General features: G+C 40.2%; 2 protein-coding genes across 4 annotated transcripts in view; both read right to left on the bottom strand.

Annotated features, from left to right (window-relative positions):
- pebp4 (phosphatidylethanolamine binding protein 4) overlaps window positions 1-2,440 on the bottom strand; it is a 62,874-nt gene extending 60,434 nt beyond the window's left edge. For both annotated transcript variants that reach the window (XM_079516592.1, XM_079516593.1), the window contains exons 1-3: window positions 2,331-2,440; window positions 1,744-1,865; window positions 1,374-1,506 (exon numbers count right to left, since the gene is read on the bottom strand). In XM_079516592.1, the coding sequence (XP_079372718.1) occupies window positions 1,374-1,506; window positions 1,744-1,865; window positions 2,331-2,333 (258 nt within the window). In that variant the 5' untranslated portion in view covers window positions 2,334-2,440. The remainder of the gene's footprint in view (window positions 1-1,373; window positions 1,507-1,743; window positions 1,866-2,330) is intronic.
- Window positions 2,441-6,423: 3,983 nt separating this feature from the next.
- rhobtb2a (Rho related BTB domain containing 2a) lies at window positions 6,424-19,355 on the bottom strand. 2 transcript variants are annotated; one of them, XM_079516226.1, is made up of 10 exons: window positions 18,866-19,355; window positions 16,757-16,958; window positions 15,036-15,139; window positions 13,919-14,104; window positions 12,653-13,593; window positions 12,372-12,490; window positions 11,463-11,613; window positions 10,613-10,701; window positions 10,348-10,453; window positions 6,424-9,805 (listed from the first exon to the last, which is right to left on the bottom strand). In XM_079516226.1, exons 1-10 carry the CDS (start codon window positions 18,922-18,924, stop codon window positions 9,600-9,602), a joined length of 2,163 nt encoding a protein of 720 aa, XP_079372352.1. In that variant the 5' UTR covers window positions 18,925-19,355; the 3' UTR covers window positions 6,424-9,599. The 2 variants fall into 2 exon arrangements, with proteins under 2 accessions (XP_079372352.1, XP_079372353.1); XM_079516227.1 differs by lacking the exon at window positions 18,866-19,355 and adding an exon at window positions 18,621-18,852.
- Window positions 19,356-21,155: the final 1,800 nt, after the last annotated feature.

Raw genomic sequence — 21,155 nt, 5'->3', positions numbered from 1 at the left:
TTTTCAATTTAGCGATATAGGATTTGGTGTACGGTTGATGCAGTTTCATTGTCAATTTCACCAGGGGGGTTCTCTGGACTGGGAACTGAATCTCTCGCTCTTTTTCTTTCTCTCTGTCTCTCTCAATCTCTTATTCTCAAATAGAACTCTATAGTGCATTCCATATGGGCCTCTGACATTTTTCACAGACAATTTCAATGAAACTCTGTAATTGTACCATACCGGTTAACATTTTGATATGCATATTGTATAATAAATCTACAGTATATTTATATATAGCTTATGACATACTACTACAGTACTACTATACACCTACGTTGAGTAATGTCACTGCCATTTCCAGTCTGTCATCTTTAGCAATGTTTACGGTAGACAAATTACCATTAGTCTTTATGTCACTTTTTCCACACACACACACACACACACACACACACACACACACACACACACACAAGATGGTAATCTAATGCATCAGCACAATTAAGTTGAAATAGCCTATATCAAAAATAAAATAGTTGTTCATAACTTGAAGGATTCCGATTAAAATTCACGGTTTAATGCGTTATTATGGAGTCAAACAATGGCATTCCTTTGAATCAAAATGTGTTTGTTTTCAATACACGAATAAGTATATATTTTTATTCTGAAACCGAAATTGTTACATTAAAAGAGACAAAGCGTTAATATAGCACAACTCCAAAACATATGCAGCTTTGTCCCTTGTCTTTGTAATTAGAATGTTCAGTAATATCCCTAGTCATCAAATCAAATGAGCCTATTACACATTTACCCAGAATTTGACATTTGTAGTACATCCATACTCCATCCATACCATACTACTGTAAGTCCTTCATTCAATATTACAACATTGCCTATAGGCTTAAACCCAGTAATTCTCCACATGGTTTAAATTTGAGATGCTTGCACCACCCTCTGGTGATAAAAGCTACAGTATATAAATTCAGGAGATAACAGAACATGTGAGATGTATAGACACAGAGAACAGATACATTATGTAGAAGAGTGTGCGCGTGTGTGTGTGAGTGAAAGAGAGGGGGGGACTTCAATTGTTACTGAATTGATTGTATCATTTTATTGTTAATGAACTTGGTATTCATTGGTACTGTATTTTTTTTTATCACTGTAATGCCTCAATGTCCTGCTCGTGTTTATGTAAAAATAAGGCTTATTTGCCCTCTAGTGGTAAAAATAAGAAAGCACAAATGCTTGTTTTGCCAAAATAATGTTGCTCACATACAGTATAATAAAATGTACATATAGGCCTACGCTATGCCACCAGGCCAAGTATCATTATAAAGGTGAATTTACACTCACTCGCGCACACACACACACACACACACAAAGCCTCTCACCTCATCTGATTCAGGGAACCTTATCTGTGGAGCATCCCACACTTTGCTGATTCTCTCCCTGTGTTCCGGCGAAATTATGAAGCACTTATTGACGTTGACCTCTGGCTCTGGATAGATAACTTCTAGTCCCCCACTTGAATAAATAAACAAAGATAAATTAAGTAATACAACAAATTTAACATGGCATCTCAATTGAATGATTAAAGGCCGATTTAATTGCGCGATGTCACGATGTGCCCTGTTCCTCGGTCAGGAGGGACTCACTCAACGTAGTGGTTTTACTTTGGAGTAGGCCTACAAGGCAAATTAATGTACCAGCCACATTCATATGTTTCCCAGAAAGATTGCTTGGGCAATGTGGGAGACTTACTGGCAGAAAGAGGCATCCAAGCGACTCAGTGTTGGGGTCGTAGTTGTTCCTCCTTCAACATGGTGGTGGTACAGCACGATACAAGCAGAAAAGGAGAATACCAGAAGCGGCCCTTGAAAAGCCTGCAGAACAGCGGTGTAGATATTTGACATTTCATACACCACCTGACCACCACCACACCTAATGAAAGTCTGAAACCTGTTGGGCTAGCTCTAAGGCAAACCAAATTGCCACATCGTACAGTAAACACAAAAGTATAAATACGTGGCCACTGGCCAAATGATTAAATTATGCAATTTTCCATTATGCACAGTTGTTATGTACAGTTGGTATGTTTTAATGTGAAATGATTTGACAGAAAATGTCCAGTACTCTTCAAAATATTTTAAAGTAGTGTTGCTGCCCTCAACTGGGGAAATCAGAGATAGCAGTTAGACTCGAGACGAGTGAATGTGAACTACCAGTACAGACTGACAGACAGAGAGGACAGAGGAGACTTTTATGATTAACACCGTATTGGAAGTATGACAAGTGTTCAATTTCCCAAATAATTATGTTTCGCGTCGCGGTATGTACAGTAGGCCTACCATTCGAAACGGTCGCTGAAGTTGCTTGCGCTGTGCGTCGTTGCAGGGGGTAGACCTACGCTACTCACTGGCACTGCTGTGCTGCTGCTGCGCAGGAGCATGAGTGACGTGCTGTATACTGTGTTGGAAAAGTTCCAGGCAGCGGAACACCTGTCCTATGATGGAAGGAAGTGGCTCCGTCTTTTTGGCAAATCTAGAACTTCCAGTTTGAGAGCTAGCAAATTTAAGACATCCGGTTGCTTTCAGAATAAAAGCGTGGTTAATTAAATAATTATTACATTACATTATTAGTATTATTATTACATTACAGTTATTTTGAAGAAACACATTATGTTTCTGTGTAAAAATAAGTAATGAAATAACGTAAAAAAGTTATCTAAATGGATAAATGCCCAAGTCTATGCACTGGAGTGCCCAAGTCCATTCACTGGAGTGCATGGACTTTATAAAGTGGATGCTGGACAAAAATCCCTTCTATGTATCGACTAGTCACTAGTGTGACATATGCACATGTCCGGGGAGACCTCCTCTACAACACCACACTGTCCGCTAAGCAGCAGAGGTGTAAAACAAAAATTGGCTATGAAACACCGTAAGCAAACTGTATGCCTTTTTCTTTCCATTGAAAGTGTACACTGTTATATTAGCAATGATTAATTAAAAGGTATGTTTTTGTAACTTTCAAAGCCTTGTCTGTATTCTTTTATATTCTATTGTATTTTAGTCCACTTTTTGACCTTTCACCTCGCTGTATGGCATGCCAATTTTTGTTTTACACCTCTGCTGCTTAGCGGACAGTGTGGTGTTGTAGAGGAGGTCTCCCCGGACATGTGCGTATGTCACACTAGTCGATACATAGCAGGGATTTTTGTCCAGTGTCCACTTTAGTTCACTTAAGTCTGGAAATGGGATATTTTTTACCTTTCACCTCGCTGTATGGTGTGCCAATTTTTGTTTTACACCTCTGCTGCTTAGCGGACAGTGTGGTGTTGTAGAGGAGGTCTCCCCGGACATGTGCGTATGTCACACTAGTCGATACATAGCAGGGAGTTTTGTCCAGTGTCCACTTTATAAAGTCCATGCACTCCAGTGAATAGCATTTATCCATTTAGATAACTTTTTAATTACTTATCTTTACACAGAAACATTACTTATTACTTATTTTTACACAGAAACATAATGTGTGTCCTATAGCATCGTTTAAATGCTTAATTTATAGTTTTAATGTGCAAATTAATCTTTTTTTCAATACTCTAGAGGGTACTCTTATTTTGAAGAGATCGTCCCCCGGAAGTCTTATATTTGCTAGCTTAGATTTGCCAGAAAAACAGTGCCGAAGGAGGCTGGGCTGGGAACACCTTGCCAAAAAGAACAGATCTATACAAGCTAACAACACGTCGCGGTGCGACCGCCTGGGAGGGACTTCCGGCAGTCTTCCGGGTGCTTCAAAACGCCACTGAGCAACTTCCACTGACATGAATAGCTGGGGGGGCGGAGCTTCGCGCTAGTTCAGTCTCTATTATATATATACTCTATGGGTGCGACGCGTTTTTAACTTGTTTAATCTGTTCTTTTTGGGAAGCGACACGACACCCCCCCCCCCCCCCCTATATGGGCTGCCAAGTTGTCAACTCTCCTGGACCACCTATCCTGCAGGACTACGGCATTGTCCTTTCTCCTGGATTTGGTATCAAAGTCTGGGAGGGTCTGGGCAGTGCATGTTCACTTGTTTTATTTTTTATTAATGATGGGTCTTACGTTTTACGTTTAATGGCAGAAACTGTACCCATCGAATGTGAATCCCTTGACTCCTTCAAAACCGCTCTCAAAGGGCACCTATCGTCTGCAATTCGAAACTGGCCCCCACCCCCTTACCGTTTGTGTTTATTTTCCCTTTTTACCTCCTTACATGAATTTCCTGTTTTTTTGTGCTAAATGTTCTGATGAATTGAAAATGGTGGACCAAAACAAGTGTAAGTGTAACCAAAACAAGTGTAAACAAGTGTAATGCTTTATCAGTGTGTCGTCCACAGTAACGCAGTCTTTGTATTGAATTGTGCTTTCATGTGAAATGTAGCCTACCCATTCTGCTGTTAATAAATATTTCAATCAATCAATCCAATGCTAGTAAAGCAAGCCTGATAAAATAAACTCCAAATTCACCAGAACACATGCAGGAAATTACATATACTCTGCTAAAAAGTTTCTGGGGGATAACCCCCAGACCCCCGCTTGGGGAGTCCTCCCCACCCCCCAAAACAATCTACTGAATTCTCACAGTCCAATGCTGGCAACCCTGATTATACATTACAGTGGGCCAATGCTTAAAAATGATCAAAGGACGAGTGGAGGTGAGAAGTACGTTCTGCTACTTTCTTTATTTAGTAAACAACATTTTCAAGAACACATGCTACAGAATTCCAGATTTACAGCTCCTAAACAATAACAACTTCAGAACAAACGCAAAATACCTGATGACTCTCGATCAAATATCTGCAGGCTTTAAACACTGAGAAAACATTCATTATTATTTTTAATGTATTTATTAATATTAAATCAACCTCTTCAGTACAAGGCCTCTTAAACTATGCAATTGTGATTGTGCAGCATATTATTTTCCTGGTTCTGCTAAAGCTCCTTTGGTTTGTGCTTCTCTGCAGCTGTGATATTAGCACCCACACATAATGTAAAAGGGCCTTGGTCTGATTACCTGTGTGTGTGTGTGTGTGTGTGTGTGTGTGTGTGTGTGTGTGTGTGTGGCCTACAAGATTGGAAAACCAGTCAGATTGAAAGGTGCACTCGATTTCGCTGTCGGGGGAGCGCTGCCTGAAGGTGACTTGAGCCACGTGAGGCACCGCCGAGCGAGCTAAAGCGAGCATGTCGCCGTGCCGAGCATTTGGTTAGTCACCTTCAGTCGACTCAGCGCCGTCCGACTGGTCCGAGTTATGTATCGATAGGGACAGAATTGTAAATCATTGTCCCCCTGAGACCCAGGGAGACTCAGGGCCTGAGACTTGTATCTCCTTCTTAGTTTGACAGGGGCCCTCGCCTCGGAGGAACGCGGGAGGTGAACTCGAAGGAAACAAGCACTCCTTTTTCAATCAGACTGGTTTTACAATCGTACTGTACGTAACACACACACACACTGTATATGTCTAATCTCTTAAAGCATTGCCATAGCCTACCCTATTATGCAATTTGAATATACAGCAACGCAACCACAAACAAAGCAGTGCTAGTCTGTGGTTCCCATGTAAACTTACTCTTTATGCATATAGAACAAAAATCTATTAATCTCAAATATGCAATAGTCGGTATGAGTTATTTTGCCTCCTTTGAAAGACATATTTGTATTAAATATAAGGTGTGGTGCTGCAGTGGCAGAATGAACAAGATACAATGTTTAATTTAACCGACCGATTTTGTTAATGCGTTACCCACTGATGTTGATGTTGCCTATAACATGAAGTGGATATACCAAAAGGTATAACTAATGTTACCGGGTGCACCTGAACAATGCTTTATGTATTTTATCTAACTAATGTCTCATTTTGTGGCTTTTATTAGTTATCATGTCACTATTATGTCACTCTTACAGCAAGTTGCTGCATTTCGCTTTACCCAAAGGAGAAACATCACAGCTACATCACAGTTCAATGTTAACACAAGCTCACGTTAGAACATCATTGATGCTGATGTGTAGGCAATGGCATGTGTAACCCTTACCCAACCCAATGTAAAAGGATGGATGAAAGCAATTCTCCCACTACAATAAGACAGAAGACATTTTAAGGTGTAGCTAGTCAGCCAGATACTGTAACCGCTAATTAATTTAGCTACTACAGTATATGAAAGCCTTTTCTATTGCAGAGAAGCCACGCTGTTATCATGCCATGTTTTGTTTAATCCGAATTTTAATGTTAATCTATGCTAACCAAATAATGTGCAATCTGGCATAGCCACAACCAGTTCTTTATTAATTATTTTAATAGACTAATAGGCGTTATTAGATTTACAGTAGTTACTAATTGACATTCGATTCATCATCATCATTTGTTTTTACATCCGGAGACTCCTGTCCAGGACAGGCTTCAGACCGTTAATTATTATTGACTATTATGGAGTTTAAAATGTTTCAGCTTAAAACATAACAACATTTGTAAAGGAGTTACTGAATTCTATTCTATTAGTTACCATTGTAGTGTTTAGGAGAGTTGTTGCACCGTTGGTGGGGAGCACATGTACAATATTTTCTTGTTTTATAATGATACCGACTCCTAAAAAGACCTTATTACCATTATGCAATTAGGCTATTTCTAAATGATGAAACAAAAATTCAATTCCCTCCATTTAATGGGAGATGTCATTGATTGATTGATGGTCTGTCATTAGGTTAGTCAAGTGCGGTCTTGATGGTATTAAGAGGGCATAACAACAAGGCTAAGCACTGTCAAAAGCACGCTCTCAAAAGTGAACACAATTATTTTACAGTCATAATTATGTAACATGTACATTTACATATACACATACAACCTAGAGTACCATGGAAACTGAAAACACCTTTCGTTACACAAACTAGTAACCACAGTAACACTATTTACAGTACTGTAATGCCACACACACTTCACTGTACATTAAGGCATGAGGTGTCTTCTTTAATGTACATCAGCAGAAGAAGATTCACTGAGAAAGGAAATGTAGGCTATGTGTATGTAAATAAGTAAAATGTATCACCTGTACCAGGAAGGCAAAGTAAAATATTTAAGCAATAAAAGCCTGCAATCAAACCATAAATATTTATCACCAGTATCACCTCAAAATCGGGCACAATAGTTAACTGGCCAAAATAAAAGGAAAGCATTCATGGATCAATTTAAACTGAAACTGACATTACTCTGGGGGGTTTATCACTTCGCTTATCATTTGGATACGGTAAGTTAGGCCTCTTATTAAAAAAAATGTATATCCATTTATTTAGAAACACATGTTAAGCATTTTAAAACAATATGAAGCCACTGCTTGAGCAGTCTAATATGCATCTTAATATTTAAAAATGACAAATAAATCATTTGGCAAGTCTTGTTCATGCAGTCTAGTTTATAGGTACAGTACAGTACTGTATGGACTTGATGCAGGCTTTTTTTGTCACTGAACTGCTTCATAAAATCCAATCATTTTAAAGCTCCTTGTTGGTATCCAATAGAAAATAAGAAAACAATTGAAAACATTCTTAAATCTAAACAATCTGTTTTTTAAAGCAAGCCGTTCAACATGTGCTGCAAAGCAAATTCTGCAATCAATATTTAGTTATTTTAGTTGTTATATAACAAATGCATTTAAGTATTCTAGCATATTTGTACTGGGTTCACCATAATGGCTTGGTATTTTCAATTCTAAAAACGTTTTATTTTCTTGTGCTGTTAGTGCATTCAAACTACCTGTAATTGCCATGTATATTACATTGCAGACATACTGTACCTGGAGGCCAGCACCAGGTAAAATATGAACTAATAGGAAGGTCACAATGGATATGCAAGCATTATGATAATCATATTTGACTGCAATTAGGATAAGTCAAGTCTATGTGCAATTTACTGTATGTATTAGCTGAGAAATACTGTAGCTGGCTGCTCATAGCCTGCAGCATTTTAGGGTAACTGCACATTAGAGAGGAATGGAAATTACTCAGGTATACAATTCTTGTGATAGACAATAAGCACCACACTTGTACAGTATAAACCAAACAATGCCACAGGCTATCTTTCAATCAAGCACAGCAGTGCAGCAGAGCGATTAATACACTTTCTTCAGCATGTGCCATGAAATGAGCAAAACAATTAAAGATATGAGTCGTGATTTCAATTGAGTCACTTCATATTAATATTCCTTCAGCAGTTTTAACACCATAATCCTATGGCCTGGAGCCATTTTAATTTGCTGCAGCATGTTAGGACACTGTAGCTATTGTCCTCAGTGCCATCCAATGAGATGCTGCAACAGAAGGTTCTTGTACAGTAGGTCTCTGTGGGGAAGAGTCCAGAAAGTGCTACAGGTGTGTAGAAGCAGGGTGAATGACAGTAACCTAGGCATACGCAAGCCTCCCACACGTGTGTAACAGGCAACTGCATGCGGTCATATCACACCGTCCATAGGATCATCCACCACAAATCTCTAAAAGGCCAATTCAGCAACAGCTGACATGTCAAGCACACCATCACAGAAGGATGATGGTGCGAGGAGTCAAATACAGCCGGACCTTAGCTATCAATTCTGAAGTACTTTAGATTGGGTTAGGGTGCTGTTCAGGGTGACAGTAGAATTGATCAAGTCAAAGCTTACATAGCATATGCGTGGGGAACATGAAAGGCTTGTACAACTGGCAAATTTCAAGGAAAACTTGTGTTTGCCGTCTTTTTCTGTTTTTCTTTTTTTTTATATAGAAAATACCGATATTTACTATTTGGGACACATTTTGCATTCATATAAACTGAAGCCCTTTTGTGACGATAGTCCACAATTCACCACAATACTTTAATAATACTGAGCATACCCAGACTCACATCACCATTAGCTGTGCAAGCTGTACACAAACATTCATCAATAGAATGACAATGTACAAAATAAAGCAGGCCATAAACCTGCCAGTGCTATCATGTTCTCCTACTGAGGTTTCATAATTGTATTGTTTAACCGTGTATAACTTAAACCAATCACTCCTATGTGGATTTTTATATGTACATATTTCCGGTTGAGAAGATCATACTGTACATGTACATGCCATTTAGATTGTACAAACACTTAAGGGCAAAGTGTTAAATCTCTGAGGTTTGAGTTCTGTTTGAATTGCTGGTCATTACAGCTGATAAGCAGCACTTTGTCGTCAGTTAGTAGTTTAATTAATTATAGTATGATCTAAGTCATGATTTCTAGCATAAAGGTTCTGTTCCAGCAGATTCCCCCTTTATGAACTGAACTCTGGTCTATCTTTGGTCGGGTATAGTTTATAATAATCAATAGACTCTTCATAGTCAGTACATTGCAATGGATGTTGTAGGCAAACATAAAAATCTAAAAACAGAAGCTCATCACTTTCATTGTCAGGTTGAGCTGACTTTGCAAAGCCAGAAGAAGAGGTACAGCTTGACTGCAGAGGCAGAAAATAGAAGCAGAGATTGCAGTCCTAAATTACAGGGCCCGTGTAGCCAATGATGCTTATCCTCTATTATTTGCCACTGTGATCTGGAGAGTGGGCCTGACCTTACCACAACTTCAAATGACAGCCGATGAACCAGAGGAAGGAGAGTTTGAAGAGGGGGACGAGGGAATGTTCCAGAAGAGCCATTTGCGTTTGCATTGCCGTCTCTGGTACAGATAATCCTCCTTGTCCCGTTCCTTGCGCGCTCTTTGGTAGTGATCGTCCTCCTTCAGGTACCACACAGGTGGCCATCTGTTTTTCTCAAAGTATTCCTGGTTTTCTACCGAGACAACAATTGAGAATATTTAGGAAGTCCTGCACATATGGTAGCATTTGTACATTTACAAAAAAAATCATGATTTAGAGATAGTAAAGTGTGTAATTTATGCCAGAACAAAATGTGAAACTCTCTTACGGTATGTTAAACACATATACTGATACCTAAATAAATGTATTCCCTCTCTTAAATTAAATAATTTGTGCAGATTTTTATCCATAACGCAATGCAAAACTGTTGTTTTATGTTATTATTCTGCAGTGGGAACCCATGACGGAATTTACTTTTTAGCTAACTTTTTAATAAACTAAAAAAAGATATCACTGACTGTAGCACTCCATTATGATTCGCCTCCAAATGTAATATATATTTCTTGACTTAGTTTTATATAATCTAGGTGTAACACCAGCTGCTAAGGAAATGTGTTTTATTTTATTGTAAACTCTAGTGAGTAGCTTCCAGGCAATTGGAAAGGCAATCTCTAAACCCAAATCTAACCTTAATCCTAGGAGTAGAAGCACTTCACTCGGTCAAGAGTGTATTACCTATAGACTTGGCCTTCATGTCTCGGGGAAACTTGCGGCACACACTGTTATAATTCGTGCAGATGTGGTGAAGGCACCACACAGTGAGCTGCTGGGCACAATGGAACTGTTGAGAGACAACAATAGTACATCAATTATAGCAGGTTTTTTATTTACAGTAAAATAATTGCTTATCAAAACAACTTTTACTGTACTCAACAATATGTGTGCAGTCACTGCAGTAGTGTAGTTCCAATTTGCAAAGACTGAGGGAGTGGGACTGTACCTGGGCCATATCCAAGTAGACCAGTACATCTCCGTCAATATCGGACCCCATCATAGCTGCCTCCATCAACACTGTTACTGTGTAGAGTTCTGAAATCACAAAGTCAATACCAGTCAATAAAAGAATAACATAACAGTTTAAAATCATGAGTGTTAATCAACTCTGAGGACCCTATTTTGGACGTCACATTGAAAGGATAGATCTCCAAGTGCATGCATTTCCGTCATAATCACTGTAGCCTCTGTCGAATTGTGTCTCAAGTTCAAAACCCATCTGTGATATCTCTTGACAAACCAACATCACATTCTTAGTTGTCTATTATTAACCCCTGGGGTCAAAAAAGCGTAGGTTTCGTTTTTGGCTAGGGTTAGCCAGCCTTCATCCAATCAGGATGAGAGGGGCCTTCCTCTAATCATGATCGAGTGGGGGCGGGCCTTGGGGGCGGGCACGCGGTTGGCCTGTTGTGCCCCCCCCCCCCACTGCAGAGCGTGTGCATGTATACATCTTGTTACCGGGCGGACCGGGGTGTTTTCCAAATCACCCAAATCACTGAATGCTCCTTTAAGTGTTTGCGTTCAGCAAATAGAAATTGCACATAAGATGGTGGGGTTACTACTTAATTACAGCCTAGACCTGGAATTAAAAACGCGCAAAATAGAGCATTCAATGTTATAAAAGGGTATAACTCTGAGAGTGTACAAATAGCACCAAATGGATGCCGGCTGGTCCATTGGTTCCATTTGTACATTCTCAGAGTTAAATTAAAACTCAGGATTTTACAGTCAAGAACAACATAACAGCAATGCAGTCCAATTGTTTATACATAGATTATACCATACAAAATTAAAACCTGTAAGTGCAACCAGGTGGGGGAGGCAAAGACGGTTGGCAAGAACAATGAGCTCCATGGCATCAAGGTCAGGTCGAGAACAAAATCGCCCGGTGTAGAGATATTCTAGCACAGCCCGCATACAGCTGCGAGTTGTATTAGGAAACAACACCTAAAAAAAGAGGCAAAATGCAAAAAACAAGACCATACATTATTTGAGTAATTCTGATTTCTCCTTAGTAAACGGCAAAGACAATCAGAATATTTGAGAATTACAGCAGTGGACTGACGTGCCTTACCTTAGCTATAGCTTCCCTACGACTTTAAGACATTTACATATACTGTACATTATGTACTGTAGGCTGCTGTATTTGTTTTACCTTGGAGATTTAATGCTAGGCATGGATTAGGTCCACAGAACAAACTAATCATATTACACCATATTTGTGCTGCTAATTAAGTTATACTTTGCACAGGTGTGTTGTTTGGTCTTTGACTCCATTGTTCTGTGCTGCATTGTTTAATAAATGTATGAAGTGACTTTTCATCAAAACAGTTACAGTACAGGTTTTTGTGTAATTATCAGTGGAAGAATCATAATTTATGTACGATCAGATTCTTGTTGAATGTCTAAAATAATGTGAATGTGTATTTTGTGCACAACTTTATTTCTATTCTTTCTCACTAACGTGATAAATTGTGTGACTCCCCATGTTCATCCTGTCTGTTGATTTTATTTTACTAAATTTACTTAAAAAAAAGGTAAACTGTAGTGTTGGTCAAGAAAATATTGTCTTTGGCTATTGTCTTTCATACAGGGAAAATGTTCTCTCTATACTCTGGAATTAGTCTACATAGAATCTAGATGACACTTGTTTTATCCTTGATCCTTGAGACCTTGTTTTGGGTTGTACATGTAGAATGCCATACCTCTTTGGTGCAGCTCTCCACAAAAGGCCCACCAAACATAGCTGCCATCCAATCACAGCTAGAGATGAGCAAGGGCTTATGGGCCATTATTGTTCCATCGTCTAGCTTGAAGACAACATCTGCAACACCAAAATTACACACACATTACATCTAGTGCTGTGCAGCGGCACAGCACTCACTGACAGCTTTATTCAGTACTACAGTGTAGACTTCATCTAGCATCTTCCATACAGTACATTAAAAAAAAAAGACGTATATCAAAAAACGAAATATCTTCTCACCAGAGAAGGTGCCTTTGGCCAAGCACTCTTTCACTCTGTTGGTTCGTCGTACATGGAAGGCTTTGGTGATTTCCTGGTTCATGAAGGCTTCATTGTTGAGTATGTTTGCCACCATCATCCGCAAGTCAAAGACCTCCAACAGCTCAGCAATATGTGCAATATGCATTAGCTCTTTTTCATGTTCATCCAGCTGACCGGTGTACAAGTAGCGAAGTACGGCCCGGAAAGGGCCAAGCTGCATGGACTGGTCCATGTGCACCACGGTCATAGGCCTGGGGCTGTAGGTTACGGGGTCATCCACCAGCTCCTCCTGGATGCTGACAAAGGCCCTACTCCATGAGGCTAACAATCTGCCCCGTCTGCCCCCTGCAGAGTCCTTCAGGGTTCCATCACTAGTGCAGGCCCGCAGATTAGCCCTGTCCCCGTCGTCAATGCTCTCACACACATCGAAGCTGGCGGCACGCATCAGCAGCTCTCGGCCAGAGAGGGCAGCACGCAGAGGCTTGTCTGACTCCTCGGGGCGTGAGTCCATGATGAAGAGGTCATAGAACTTTGAAGAGGATGTTGCCAAGTAGATCTTGTGTGCAAATATTTTCTGTCGCTCCTGTAGCACCAGGATGACATCAGCACAGTGGGGGTCCTCCAGGAGACGTGCTGGGTGCTCCTCTGTGGTGGATGGTGGAGGGGGCACAGTTATAATAGGTGGGGGAGGTTTGGGTGGTAAGAAGGGGGCCTGGAGGAGAGGTCGCTGCACGTTTCGTAGGTGGGACTTCCAAAATTGCAAGTGACGGCGTGAGATTAGTGCAGCTCGGATGGCATTATCAAAGACGTCCTTAACTCCAAACTGAGCTACAACGCTTGTCTCAAAATATGGCACTCCCAGCTCCTTGGCTACCTCACGGCCCCTTTCTGGAGGCAAAATCTCATTAGACTTAATGGGTCTGGAAGAAAGAAAAAAGCATTGAACTACAGCTGGCACAGTTTCAACATTATGAAAAAAATATAAACAAGGAAAGATGCATATGCAATTATGCATTAATAATCTTAGGTATCAATTTCCACGGTTTACGTACTCATCTAATTATTATCCTTCATGTTTTAGGGAATATTCCATTATTATTTTATTGCTCATTTTGTAATTTGGTATATCAGTGTGGCAAGTGTGCTGCTGACAACCTAATACTAAATAGCATTCTTAATGGAATATATGATTATACCGAGAAATATTTCAAAATCATGGTGCTAAAAGTCTTTGCGAATAGTTACCTTGCTAAAGGTCTCCGTGCCCTGTTGACAGCTTCCAGATCAGCGTAACGCAGATCCAGCTGACAGCCCACCAAGATGACAGGAGCACGGGGACAGAAGTGCTTGATCTCAGGGTACCACATGGTCTTCACATGGTACAGAGAGTTGGGGTTGGCAATGGAAAAACACAACACCACTACGTCGGACCTGAAGGGAAAAAGAGAAGTGGTTCTAATTCCGTTTATTTAACATCAGATCTGTAGGCAGGGGTGGAAAAGTAAGTAATTACAAATACTGTTATTGTGAATGAGTAGCATGGTCCTCACTTTGATGAGAATCCAAATGTGATACTATATGTAACTAAGTAACTACCTAGCTTTGCACTTTTAATTGAGTAGTTTTGACTTCTATTTGATTTTGAGTAATATTTAAGTCAAGTAAGAGTAGGTCTAATTCAATTTAGTAAAAAGGAAGTCTATACTGCCGTGCATCAGCCAAATGAAGGCCCTGGCGCATCACACGAGCATATAAGGAGAAGACAGTTGAGCAGCTCGAACAATTCAAGCCTCTCTTATTAACACCTTGGATCCGTATGACGAGTATACCTGTAATATAAATGAATGACGCTGGGTACAGATGATGAGCAGGCTCGTCTTAAGGCGTTTGATATCGCTATAACATTGCCTCGCTGTGTTTCATTTTTGGAACCACTCCGGTTGCTATGCACGGTTGCCAGGGCCCCGCCCGCACTGCTTGTTTCTCAATAGCCGTTAGCTTCTGTTTCAGGCCGCGCCTTTGCACGCTTTTTTCTCTGAAACTAATGCGCTGTCCGTGGTGTGGAACAGATCGGTGATGTTCGGAGGTAATTTCTGATTATCCAGTGAGTGCAATGGGAACATTGGCGTTTTCTAGAGCAAGGGTGGACCTCAATTTAGCTCGGTGGCATTGATGCTATGCTTTAGCATCCAAGATGAAAGCCAAAAGCGGAAGACCAGGAAGATGCAGTCATTGCAGTAGCATCGAAACGTCAGTCATACTTTTTGTACTTAGTACCTATGCGAACTGCTCCAGTGTCTTCTCGTTATAGTTCTAATTTAGTATTCTTCTCACCGTAGTCTGTAGGAGATGATAAACTTACCTGCCATATGCAAAACGGCGGTCCTTGTGATGGTCCCCAAAGGTATCCCAGAGACGAAGGGAGACACTGACATCGTCTACCACATCTCTGGAACGCTCTAGAACCTAATAACAGAGTAGAAAATGTACGCAATTAAGACAAAGAATAAATGGAGAAAACAAACCTACAACATCTAATATGAAAAGAAAGTGAGAGTCGAAAGCACATCTCAGCAAACAAGGAAACCATAACAGATTAAATAATTCATGCACTAATGGCAAGCAAGAGAAAGATAATAAATCACCACAGATCTAATGCTTAAAATTAAGTCATCAGTATGGAGTTAACAACACCAGCGTTTGTACAAGGACTGAATAATCATAAACAAGAAATTACCAGCTTGTGGCAAGCTAAAACCCTTGAAAAGTTGTGTCATGACAGTCTATCTCTGCTGTCAAATTAACAGAGTTAATTTGTGAGATTAATTAGATTAAAAAAGATGAACACAATGAATCCATGCTTGGATGACCCACCCCATACATCCCATCAACTCTGCACTATCTAGCCCTATCTGCATGGCACTAACCAACATGTTGGTTATTGCCATAAAAGGCTGCACAAATCACATAGCATGACAACGGGGTGAGAGACAGAGAGACATCATCCTGCCACACTGGATTTGTTATAAAGAATACATACATGTGTGAAATGTATGTATCCGCATCGTCTCATTTCTTAACATTCCCACAACAATATACAGAAAAACATGGCATATTTTGGACATAGTTTGAATCCTGATTAATCATGATAAATTAATGTTTAAGCTGTGATTCATCTGATTACAAATTGTAATTGTATTTATATTTATATAATATATATTTATATAATATATATATATATAAATAAGAGAGAGAGAGAGAGAGAGAGAGAGAGAGAGAGAGAGAGAGCAAACATTAATTTAAGGTGCCTTTCGCATCTAAAGGTGGATTTATTCATGCACTAACAATCCAACATCTATCTGTAAAACATAATTTATACAAATAACTGTGTCCTTGCATAAAAGGCAAATCTGATGACTTTTGTATTTTGTAACTTGTGCTTGTGTGTACCTTCTTGTGTGGGTGGATTTTCTTTGTTCTGACTGTTTTGATTCTGTTTCTTTTCATTTCCTTTTGCTTTATTGTTATCTGCTTGTCATTCTGTCTTTCTATATTTGAACGTCTCTAAATGTTATGATGAATTGAAAATGGTGGACCATGTTGTGAACAAGTGTAATGCTTTATCAGTGTGTCGTCCACAGTAACAGTCTTTGTATTGAGTTGTGCTTTCATGTGAAATGTACCCATTCTGCAAACTGTTAAATCATCAATCAAACAAACAAAAATAAATCACACTTGTGTGAAGTGAGGGACGCTCTTATCATCATACATCACATTCAGTGCTCAGCCAATCAAATCATCACATTCCGTGGTACAAACACACAAAGCTGAGCATAGGAGGCTCTATAGCCATAGAGCCCATAAACAATGGGAATGACATTTATCTAAATATAAATCTCTTCTCAACACTAGCATTTGGGGCCAAATAATTGTATCACTAGTTAGTGAGGCTTTTTATACTTGGTCATACAAGTGACGCTTACCAAAAAAGACATGTTTTGAGAGACAGATTAACGGCACAAGCAGGAAAAAAATGTGCAGAGTGGTGAGCATATTACGGATCGGAATCAGAGGATTACTTACTTCCTGGCAAACTCTGTACTGGTCAATTGCCCAGACTGTGGGAACATGTGTGGCGAGAAGCTGGTACTGTGTAAGCGTGGCATTGCAGGCCCGGGCACAGATAAGCCGGGTCTTCCCAACAGCATTGTCTCCTACCACCACACACTTGATGGTTTCAACGTTTGGCCTCTCATAGTCCATATCAGAATCTGTCAACTGGGACCTGTCAGAGTAAAGATTCAGACATTATGTTCAACATTTAGTCGAAGAAATTGAAGCAGTAACCCTATAATTTTACTATTCACCTATCAATCAATGAATCAATACAGCAATTAGACCCTTTGACTTTCAATCTGCATTGCTCATTCAGTCTGCAGAGCTATGAATGGAGCATCATGTCATGTGACTGCTCTGTGAAAGTAGCTGGCTGTGCCAATTCACAATTTCCCTTGTCCTTGATACAGATAATAGATAGATTTAAAGAGACAACCAAACAGCAAAGACATTTTCAAATAGTACAAATCTTTCAGTCATAAGTGAAAGATATTATGGTAATAAATTAATAAAACAATTCCTTTTTGAGTATAACCAAATAAAGAGATATTTTTAGCTTTTTTAAGTGCATGAAGCCAGGCTGATGCAACCAAGCCAATTCTGTAATTTCATCCATCAGCTGCAAGAACACTACCCGTCCTCGCTTGCATTTCCTGGTCAAATGGTCATGTCCAATTATGCTCAAGCAGATACTGCAATAGAATGTTGACTCACAAATACAACAGCAATGTTATGTTACTCAATTTAATGACAGAAAAAGCTAAATACACTACATGTGTTTTGTAATCTCTTGAAAATAGGCCATATGTTGGCATCCTGGCACCTATTTATCAGCCCCTGCCAGGCCATCCTGCATAAAATAAATACGGTAAGCTGTTAAATCAAAGCATCAAATTGATGATCCACAATCACTGTCAGTGTACGCATCTATTGTACTAGACTCTAGTAACTAGAGTATTACAACATAGTAGTTGCTCTCCCATTCACCTCCTAACCTATTATCTTAATGTTTTTCAACAGCCTCTGCAGTGATAATTTGATCAACATATGATGCTGCTGTTCAAAGAACATTAGCCATGGTTCACATGACACAGTCATGTTTCAGGGCCAAACATATATGATCCATATCCATTCATAAAAACAAACCCATTCATGGTTAGGCTGTGTAGCCTTTTGGAAAAATAAAAACACATATGTAGCCTATATGAAAACAAACCAAAGCATTGCGCTTTCCACTAATGTAATTATGTTTAATAATGCATTCTATCATTATATGTACAAACGTTCATGAATAGTGGCTATAACAACATACGAACTAAATGTATTATTCACTGACACGAAATAAATAGCTGACAAGATAAAACCACCTTGCTCCTCATCGCTACCAATCAGTCAATCATCAATCTTACTGTACATAAAGCATCACATCCATAAGCTATTTTAGGCGTGAAACGAGTACTATACTAGCTATATCCTACTCACCTGTGCGTTAGAAGACGTTAAACAAAACTATGTATGTCTATTGAATAGTGGGCGCAGGTCCACTCGTAGTGCGCACAAATATATTTGAGTCTTATTAGGTTAGGCAAACATACCACAAACTTGCATATCCATACTAAGCTATTAAAGGCAAGCTATGCTATCCTACATGGTTTTCGTCTCGGTTGTATTTTTCCAAATCTACATGGCGCAACCCAGGGATTTATAAATTGGTGTGAACAACCACCAGGCACAGGCTTCCAGACCATAAACATGAACAGATCATCGATATGTCCGTTGTGGACTTATCAAAAAAAAATACAAAAGATGATAGGATTTGCAGAGTCTATACCGATGGAGCTGGAGCATTCCCTATTCCAACAAGTCAAGTCGCTGTTCGCTCAGTGCCGCTGCATTTACTCGTTATGTAACATCCAGTAGGGCTTCCAAGTGGCGTTTAGCGTTGGCGACGGCGTAGCCTACTGTTTATTGGGCTCTGTGTAGGCTGCCTACACCCCAAAATATCCACATCGACTGCAATCGCTTGATTTACTTGGTTACACTGCCGACTGCACAACACATGCCGTTTCTCCTTACCGCAACATAAGGAAGTGGTGCATCGGATTGGTCGATGATCGAAACGAAAAGGTCTCCATTGGATGCGGCTTGCACCTGACGGCAGCTCGATTTTAACCTCATCTTCAAGGCAAGGTTAAGGAGGCTTGAGAATAGGCGGTCGGCCGCAGATGTTTCGAGGAAAGTAACAGGAAAAACAGCTAGCACTGCACCGCAATGCCAAATGCGAGAGCAGTGTTTGTCAACTTAAGTCAAGAATCGCAGAGCCGCAGCCCGACCGTGGCGCGCAGCTGACTGTGTCAGTCACATTATCACATAGGCCTACGTAGCTAATAACAGGCACCGCGCACCAACAAAAGTTAAAACCCATTCATTACAAAACAAAACACTGCTGGGCTTATTCGGTGACATTTGATTTGTGCCCCCAACAGTGTTGCCGTTTGCTTTGCCTTAGTCTACTTACCAGAATGTGAACCCAGGCATATTGAGTACAGTACACCAACGTTTTATGTTAGAAATGTTGAGTATGGGTCCGCAGCATGTACTGCCAGATGCTAACTTGCATATAGAGCAATTTTCATAATGGGTATAATATGTGACCATACCATTAACAACCTATATAAAAGGTAAAATATTAAAAATGTCATCATGCTTTAACAGCTTTATGTAGCATCTGACGTGTCAAACTGGGGGGGTTTCATGTAGCCCTAGAATGGCTCTGTTGTTACATACAGTATATACAGTATTTACGAAGTTAATTAAATGATCACATGCATTCTAGGTCTAGGTTTCATGATGCTGCTCCATTCCAAGCATTAGTTTTGCAAAAAGAAAACACTCATTGGGCTAAAAACGGCCATTGCTGTCATCACAAATGTGATGATGCAAGTGGGCATGGCCGTTTTTAGCCCAATGAGTGTTTTCTTTTTGCAAAACTAATGCTTGGAATTGATTTAGCATCATGAAAACCCCCTAGTTTGACACACCACATGCTACATAAAGCATGATGAAATTTAGAATATTATAGGTTGTTAATGGGATCATATTATGAAAATTGCTCAACATATGCAAGTTAGCATCCGTTTCTCCATGCTGGGGACCCATACTCAACAATTCTAACATAAAACCTTGGTGTAGCTACTCAACATGTCCGGGTTCACAATGGGGCTCTATGGGCTGGCAAGTAGACTATTTGATGGAATAATTGATTGAACATGTACGCCGTAATATGATTAGATTTGGGTGTGTTCTAATTCTAAATAAAGTGTTTGTGTTGACTATTGTGTAATTTATTTGTATGTGTAAACTTTAAATATTATTGTACTGTAAAAAGGTCTCTTTTCCCTTCATCTTTATCCTTTTTAGTATAATAGTACCCCCCACACACGCACACAATTCAATTTAAATTCATATTGGCATGAGAAAACATGTTTACATTGCCAAAGCAAAAAGTGCACACGTGCGCACACACACACACACACACACACACACACACACACACAGTCGCACACTCAGAGTGATTCCTGTTTGGAGTAAACGGTTTTATAGCCTATTCAGTGCTTCACAATCACAATAAAACTATTTGAAACACGGCCTCTGATCTTCGTTCCTACTCTCACCTATGTTCATGAAGGGTGGGTCATGACCGAAAGAATAAGGTCGCGAATACAAGCAGCCGATATGAGTTTTCTTCGACGGGTGGCTGGCATCTCCCTTAGAGATGTAGGTGAGAAGTTCAGTCACGCGAGAGACTCTGAGTAGAGTCGCTGCTTCTTCGCTTGGAAAGGAGCCATCTTAGGTGGTTCGGGCATCTGGTTAGGATGCCTCTCGGGCGTCTCCCTAGGGAGGTCCTCGAGGCATGTCCCACTGGGAGGAGATCCCGGGGCAGCCACTGGCCTTGGAACGCCTCGGGATCCCCCAGGAAGAAGTTATTAATGTTGCTCTGGAGAGGGAAGTCTGGAGCTCTCGGTGGGGCTGTTGCATGCCCTGGCGACCCGGCTACGGATAAGCAATTGAAGATGGATGGATGGATGGATGGACCCTCTGATCTTCCCTCTGTCTCTCCCGCTGCCAACACACAGACGCACACGCGCGCGCACGTACGCACAGTCGCACGCACACACGCACGCACACACACACACGCACACACACAAAATAGTAGTTTTACTGGGTGCTATCATATCAGTAGGCTAAATATTTGGTGCATATCACACCATGAATAACACTAACCATGCAGGCTGGCATGATTTAAACTCCTGCAATGTGAAGCTTACTCCACCAGGTGAGGCTGTCACATTAATTTCTTCACTTT

Source organism: Electrona antarctica (genome assembly GCF_951216825.1).
Source record: "Electrona antarctica genome assembly, chromosome: 12".
Taxonomy (NCBI): Eukaryota; Metazoa; Chordata; class Actinopteri; order Myctophiformes; family Myctophidae; genus Electrona; species Electrona antarctica.
The sequence above is the reverse complement of the archived record's forward strand: the minus strand, read 5'-3'. Positions and strand labels throughout refer to the sequence as shown.

Excerpts from the sequence above, each read along its gene's own strand:
- rhobtb2a (XM_079516226.1), bottom strand. The coding sequence starts at position 18,924 with ATGGAGACCTTTTCGTTTCGATCATCGACCAATCCGATGCACCACTTC. Across the intron at positions 15,140-16,756 it reads AGTACAGAGTTTGCCAGGAA|GTTCTAGAGCGTTCCAGAGA; the intron begins GTAAGTAATCCT and ends CTCTGTTATTAG. Across the intron at positions 9,806-10,347 it reads CATGAAGGCCAAGTCTATAG|AAAACCAGGAATACTTTGAG; the intron begins GTAATACACTCT and ends TTGTCTCGGTAG.